At 40.7% G+C, this 7,046-nt stretch overlaps 1 protein-coding gene across 1 annotated transcript; it reads right to left on the bottom strand.

Annotated features, from left to right (window-relative positions):
* Positions 1 to 611: 611 nt before the first annotated feature.
* On the bottom strand, positions 612 to 6,616 carry RPS24 (ribosomal protein S24). Its single transcript, XM_086752400.1, has 6 exons — positions 6,593 to 6,616; positions 5,792 to 5,857; positions 5,219 to 5,428; positions 4,657 to 4,767; positions 1,566 to 1,601; positions 612 to 718 (listed from the first exon to the last, which is right to left on the bottom strand). Exons 1-5 carry the CDS (start codon positions 6,593 to 6,595, stop codon positions 1,599 to 1,601), a joined length of 393 nt encoding a protein of 130 aa, XP_086608526.1. The 5' UTR covers positions 6,596 to 6,616; the 3' UTR covers positions 612 to 718; positions 1,566 to 1,598.
* Positions 6,617 to 7,046: the final 430 nt, after the last annotated feature.

The following is a 7,046-nucleotide window of genomic DNA, read 5'->3' as shown; positions in this document are numbered from 1 at the left end:
GTTGCCCTGTCTGTTTCGGTTCTATTTAAAGTACAAAACTTCTATTTTGCTTGCTATTTTACTTGAAACACCTGCACCAGAATGCCCACGGTCCTAGCTTAGAGCATGCCTTATCCAGCCACTAACCCAGACTTAAGTGACTTTTTTTAACACTACCAGATGAATCAACAGGGGTGTACTGCACAATTCACAGACCTGAGACCAGAGCCTGTCCTGAGAATCAGGAACAAAAGGCAAGTCATGCCTGACTCTTTCATTCACAAAAAAATCTTAACTGTCAAAGTATGCAGCTCTGAAGATCTCATTTCCATGTTTTGTTCTCCATCCAGCTATACTCTACATGTCTATATAATATAGACAAACAAGCACATCTTAAAAGGACTTTCCAAACCAGTTTCAACAGCAGATGACAAAAGCACGTCTATGTCCATGAACTAACACTACCTGCTTGGAATTAGGTTATACGACTATCTGTAGAAATCTCTTACTCACTTCAAATTGACACTCATAACAAGAGTTGTTTAATTATGAAAAGATTTTAATTCAGTGCAAACAGTGCACCAGTGTTCAATTTCTCAAACTGTACAAAATGGTAGCTTTCAAATCAAAACTAAAGGGCAAATCAGCATTTTATTGACATAGTTTATTTGATGTTAAAACCAGATGAGCAGCTTCTTTCCACAGTAATTCTCTCTGCTTTTTTGTAGACTTATGTAGTCTGTAAAAGAAAAATAGATCAGTGCCACATGATTAAAAGAATTTTCATACTCATACCTTCATAGAGTCTGAAAAACTGATTCCCAAACAAGCCAGGTGAATGACACTGCCTTACTTAGAAGAACATAAGGTTCAAAATTTCACAGTACTGTCCTAGAAATAAATAAGAGCCTGGATTACACCCTTTCTGTAGAAGTGCTCAACAAGCTACAGTTGCTTTACCAGCTTTCTGTTTAAGACATTATACTCACTTCACCAGCTCCCAGACAGCCTGTTTAAGTTTCTTTAAAATGAGTCATTCCGACCATTTGTAATAAAACCAGAGTTTTGTCTGTAACAGTTAATGCCCACAGCAGTAACCTGTGTTTCTGGCAACAAAGATAAAAATACAACCTAGGACTTCTCTAAATGAGTATCAAATTTCGTTATAAGGAATTTACTTGAAATGAGTATCTGTAAGAAAACAACACAAATTAGTCCTCAAAATAGACATCATTCTATTTCAATCTATTTAAGACAATAAAAAACAACGCATACCACCCCCTCCTTAGCATGTCTACAAAAGGAAAAGCGTAAGCCTTGTTTACAATAAGACTAAATAATCAACAGTTTATCTGAACTGTTTGATGTATTATTTCAGTCTTTATACTAATCAGGTATTTCAGGTAAGTGGAAGTCACATAAATTAGCAACTCAGTAGCATACACAACAGCCTTTCTTAGTCAAACTCTTGCACTGGGTTCTGTATCAGTACAGTACTATGGTCTTTGCACAAATCAACATTAGACCTATGTCATCGTAATGACTATGGGCTACTGAATGTCTTAGAAAGCATTCTGAAGTCATACCTGTTATCCATTTTCCATCTGAAGTATGTTCATTTACTGAAAAACAAAAAGCATTAATTAATCAGAGAACAGTTTTATCAAAGTTCTACCACTGCAGAAGATGGAGCTTTGAGGCTTCTTACTGACACTCACCATACGCTTTTTTCAACTATCACAGTAAAATGTGATAGGAAAACCTCAAAGTTTTAACTACTGTAGAGGCTGAAGACTTAGCTTTCATGTATTCCCTCAGACTCAAATGGGACCTAACAATAGCTGTTTGGAACTTAATACTCAGAAGGCAATTGAATGTTCAATCACACCTACAGGCTACAATGGTTTAAAGTGCCAATCCATACACACTTCTGTTCGCTCAGGTTCTTAAAGATGCTTGCTTGGAATGCTCACATTTCAAAGGCTGTCACAACTACAGGTGTGATATTAAAAGGTAGAGTGGGGCTTTTTTGCTTTTGCTCTGAATGCAAACACTAGTGGAGGGGCATCTATATCCACTTGTTGCAAACTTTTATGCAAGCTCAGCCAACTACAAAGCAACAGAAAAGATTAAATAACACAAACTACTTAAAAAATATTTCTTTGAGACTGCAGGGAAAACAGAATGGGGAATTCTGAAGGAGTCAGAAGTGAAAGGAAGCACGAAAACTTTTAACAGACATCAGCACAGCTGATGTCTGATTTAAAAGTTCAAGAAAAACTATTCAAATACGATTCACCATTTGAACAGTTTTCGTAACTACATAGTACATAACTCTTAGAACAATACAGACTTGCCTGAGGATATCTCAGAATCAAATGCCTACATATTACTGAGATAAACAGTTTTCAGAGACTGTGTAGGTAGACTTGAAAACATATTACAGGACTCCTATTAAAAATTCCTCCACATGGCTGTGATAAAGAATGCTGAACCATGCCACACTGTTACACTTAAACATGCATTTTTCAGTACAAAGCTTCAAGACACAAGTGCACTCCACAAGCTCTTCTCTGTGATGCAGCATAGAACTCTTCTCAACCAAGGTTTCCAGAAAGCACATAAATTAATTTGTGTTTAGTTTAAGTTTAATGCAAGGACACAAAAATTAAACAAAACTGGTGAACAAGTAAGGTCTATCCCATGCATTCTCAACTAAAACATCATTTACAAATATTTTTTAAAAAATTTCAGTCCAAAACACAGTTCATCTACTATTGAGACAGTGTACTAGTTTGATAATCATTTGTTACAGAAGTCACATCTCAACATACTTATCACTGCACAGGATCCTAGTATTGATTTCTGACATGTTTATATGCTTTAAGGGAATTTCTATCAACTGGACAGCTTCAGTAATTCAAGTAAAAGTCATTTAAACATTTTGCATCAACACTTGGTAACAGCAACCTTCAAGTGCAAAATTATTGAAAGGAAGACTAGAATTCATACCACTGGTATCAGTGCAACACTAAATGACTCCCTTGACATTCACAAGAGGGCGTTTGTTAGTGTTACTACTACACCAAATGCTCATTTGTGCTGTTATACTGTAAACAATTGTAGGACTACATTATTAAAACAGCATTAAAGCAGAATGGAAAAGGCTCCAAATCTTATCTAGTAGTTCGCAGTAACACTAGTTTATTTCCATCCAGTGATAAGGAGAACTTCCCTTATGCAGTAAGTGAAGAATCTAATTTCATGGAGCAATCACTGTGGTTTGTGTCTTAACTTGGAATACTGCAGGGCAACAGTTAAATATAGTTTAATGCTGACAACTGTGTCATTTCCAACCACTATCTCAAATGCACAAAGCTGTGATGTGACTTAGTTTCCATAAAGATGCACAACTACTTTTACACAAAGGTCAAGTTACACGTGCAATTGCACTGTACTACTTGGAATCAGAACCTGAGGTGTTTTAAACCAATGCCTCAATTCAATTGCACTGAGTTTTTTTAATTTCTTCTCATTTGGAATTCCTTATTTTAATGTTGTTTCATTAGTTTTGAAAATCCTATTTGCTGTTCGCCAACTTTTATTTCTAAATCACACAGAACAAGGTTTGTTATGTACTTATCTGAACCCTCTCAGGACAGAAGCAAGTTTCAAACAAACGTGCATGCATGCAAAGCAGTACAGTGCTCCAATCAAAAGGACTGACACATAGACACGTTTCAGTTATGTATAATTCAGTCACCACATCCATGCTCATTTTCAGTACCTGCTAGATTTTTCATTTCTGATGAAGAATTCCAAGAAAGTAGAAAAAAAGCAAAAGTGAAGATTACTAAAGTTCAAGATGTCAAAGCACTTCAGCAGCTACACAGCCAAGTGTCAAAACCCATTGCCATATCTTCCCATGTTATGAGGAAGAAAAAAACCCACTTGGCTGCACAGCTTACTCAGCATTTTTCAAAGGACAAAAAGCTGCTAAGGAAGATGACTATCTTCACACCCAGGCTACTCCTCAGGTTTGCTGCGTTTATTTCTTTAGTTATAGAGGAACCCTGTCTCCCTCCAAGCTGCACACCTGACAAGCTTGTATCAAGTTCCAGCCACAGCATAAGATGTTCCCCCCAGGGGAAAAAAAAACCCACCATCTTGGGAATCAGTGACTTAAAAGCAGAATAAAGCAGGCATTCTACCTTATTTTTAGTTACACACTGTCCTCACTGCCTACATCACCACACATCATTAACAAAGTCTCCTCTATAAATAACACCACAAATAACAGTAACTTGGTGGAGTAAGCATTAGGTATTTAGGTAGACTAAGTAACAAGTGTTATTGTATATTGCAAGGCCAAGTTATGAGCTTAGAGCAATTAATGTTAGATTTACAGAAGTTTAACTTTAGTTCAAGTGACATATAGGAAACAATAGTTTAAGAAGCTTTGTTTCACGCTATTTCAGCTAAGCGTGCAGCAGTGAGGAGCAAGACTAAGCTACTGAGCTGGTAAGAAGCTATATAACACCACACAGATTACCTTCTGTTATCCAGTAGAAGAGGTGAAAGAAATGGAAGAAAAACAATGTTACTCTCTTCAAGAATTTCTAATCAACATTTCAAAGCCAACATGCTCACTCTAGCTTGCAGATATTCTCATCCTACCTTCTTGCCAGCACCAACGTTCGCCTTGGCTGTGCCCCTGACTTTCTTCATTCTGTTCTTACGCTCCTTTCGCTGCTTCCTAGAAGTCTTCTTCTTTTCATACAAACCGTGCTATTACAAAAGAGTTAAAGTTGCATTTAAATTTGTTTCACCAACAGTAACAGCTGAGTTTTAGTTTTACTATTTCTGCACTCTTCAAATGCTGTTAACATTTGAAAAAAATCAGTTAAGTAGTGAGACAAGCTGACTCGTCAATGAACACAGCACTAGAGTAGCTTATGTATCAGTCTCATCTCTTACGCTTCTCCAAAACCTTTAACAGTGGTTAGTTATCTATTATTGCTAAACACCACTAACACCAATTCTGCATTCTCAGTTCCCCTGTAATAAACAATAAAGAGCTTAGTTTCTTTTGTAAACACAGAAGCTAAGTTACACTACTTTAAGACCTCTTATACAAGTGAACACAAGAACAGTACTTCCACAAAACTTTAGTTTCACATGTGTAAAATCACGAATCCCTAACACTTCAAATCCATTGAATTATCAGAAAACAACCTACCCTGGCAAGCCTGTGCTTTGGTTCATTTTTCTTTGCATAGTCCAAGGAATCATAGATCATGCCAAAACCTGTTGTCTTGCCACCACCGAAGTGAGTTCTGAAGCCAAAGACGAAAATTACATCAGGGGTCGTCTTGTACATTTTTGCCAGCTTTTCCCTGATTTCTGTTTTGGGGACTGTGGCCTTTCCAGGATGAAGAACGTCAATCACCTAAGAAGGGATTTTTACAAGTTGTAAAAACCAAGAGAAAGTCGATATTCAGCACAATAGTCAGATGCTACATACAGTCCCACCATGAGCTTAGCATTTAAACTAACAAACCTCAGTTACAGAGACTATTATTAATCTGATACAAACATAGTCATAACAGTTTCCTGCTTCCAAAGACAAAACCCCTCACTACCTCACCATAAAGATCTACCTTCAGCGTACATCAACACATTTAAACCTATAAGCTCTTACAGTAAGAACTCCAGATATTTTTAAGGTCCCTTTACTTATACTGGCTAAGGAACACTTGCAGCCCAGAACCAACAGAAAAATAAGTAAATGCAGTTTTCTGTGTTCTTTTACCATTTGCTTGCGCTGAAGCAATCTGTTTGTCATGAACTTCCTGGTTCTGATGGTCACTGTGTCATTCTGCAAGAAAAAATACAAAATAGAGTAACACAAAACAATAATGACATACATAACTTAAACTTAATAAATATATAAAGTACAGCAGCAGTTGGTAGTCTCTCTGGTGCTGAGAGTGAACTCCTAACTTAACTGGACTGGTCCTGGGCTACAACTGATAAGTACTTTTGAGCACACATCAACTAATGAAACTCATCCTCATATTTCCAAATACAGCAACATACACACCTCTACCATTCTGAAAATCAGCCAAAAAGCAGCTTTTGATGAAACACATAGATTACAAGCCTAACTACCAGAACAGTACGATGCGAGTTTCCTTAACAAACCTATGGGTTACAGCTTCCTTAATGCTTTCAGAGAAGAACAGCCACGAGATTAACAGATGAGAATAATATACAGCACCCACTGCACACCTTAAGAGAAGTACGAAGCCACACTGCCATGAAAGCAGAGTGCTGCTCTTACCGACCAGCAGCACAGCAGTACCACAGGCCAGGCACACGCCCTGGCCCACACCCCGGAGCTCGCCGACACCACCCGGCACCGGCGCGCCGCGGCCGGGCCGCAGGAGCCCCGGCTCGAAGCGGGAGAACAACACCCCGCTCAGCCTCCGCCATACTCCCGCACGCGGCCGCGGGCAGGCCGGCCCGCCGGGGCGCGGCAGCTGTAGGCCTCGCAGGGGCAGGATGGCAGCCCTGCGGCGCGGATTGCCGCCGCCCGGCAGCAGACACTCACCATCTCGGCGGCCGCCTGCCTGCCAGCGAGCCAGAAAAGGAAGGAGGGCCTCCCGGCAGCCAATCATAAGGAGGCGCAGGGGTCCTTTGTGCGTGAGGTGGCATCGCGCGCAGGGGTGTCCGCTTCGGAGCCGGATATAGAGAGAGACGCCAGGGGTGTCTCACGCGTGCCTGATAGGCAGGGGGCGTGCCGCTGTCTCTGCGGTGTGCTGGGTGCCAGGAGCCGGCTCCGTGGCCAGGCGTGCGGCCTGCCCCGTTGCAGGCCCCGCTGTGTGTTTGCGTGGGGCTGCTGTTGTTCTCCTATCCCGCTGCCCTGCCCTGCTGTCCGTGCCCAGGGCCTGCCTGGGTCAGGGCTGCCGCGGGGAAAGCGAGCGCAGAGCCGTGAAGTGAGCTGGGCGGCACGGCTCCTGCGGGGTGCGGTGGTGCTTGGCTTGTGACACTACCGCAGCCGGCAG

This window comes from Chlamydotis macqueenii, chromosome 7, assembly GCF_036417535.1.
Source record: "Chlamydotis macqueenii isolate bChlMac1 chromosome 7, bChlMac1.mat, whole genome shotgun sequence".
Lineage (NCBI taxonomy): Eukaryota > Metazoa > Chordata > Aves > Otidiformes > Otididae > Chlamydotis > Chlamydotis macqueenii.
The sequence above is the reverse complement of the archived record's forward strand: the minus strand, read 5'-3'. Positions and strand labels throughout refer to the sequence as shown.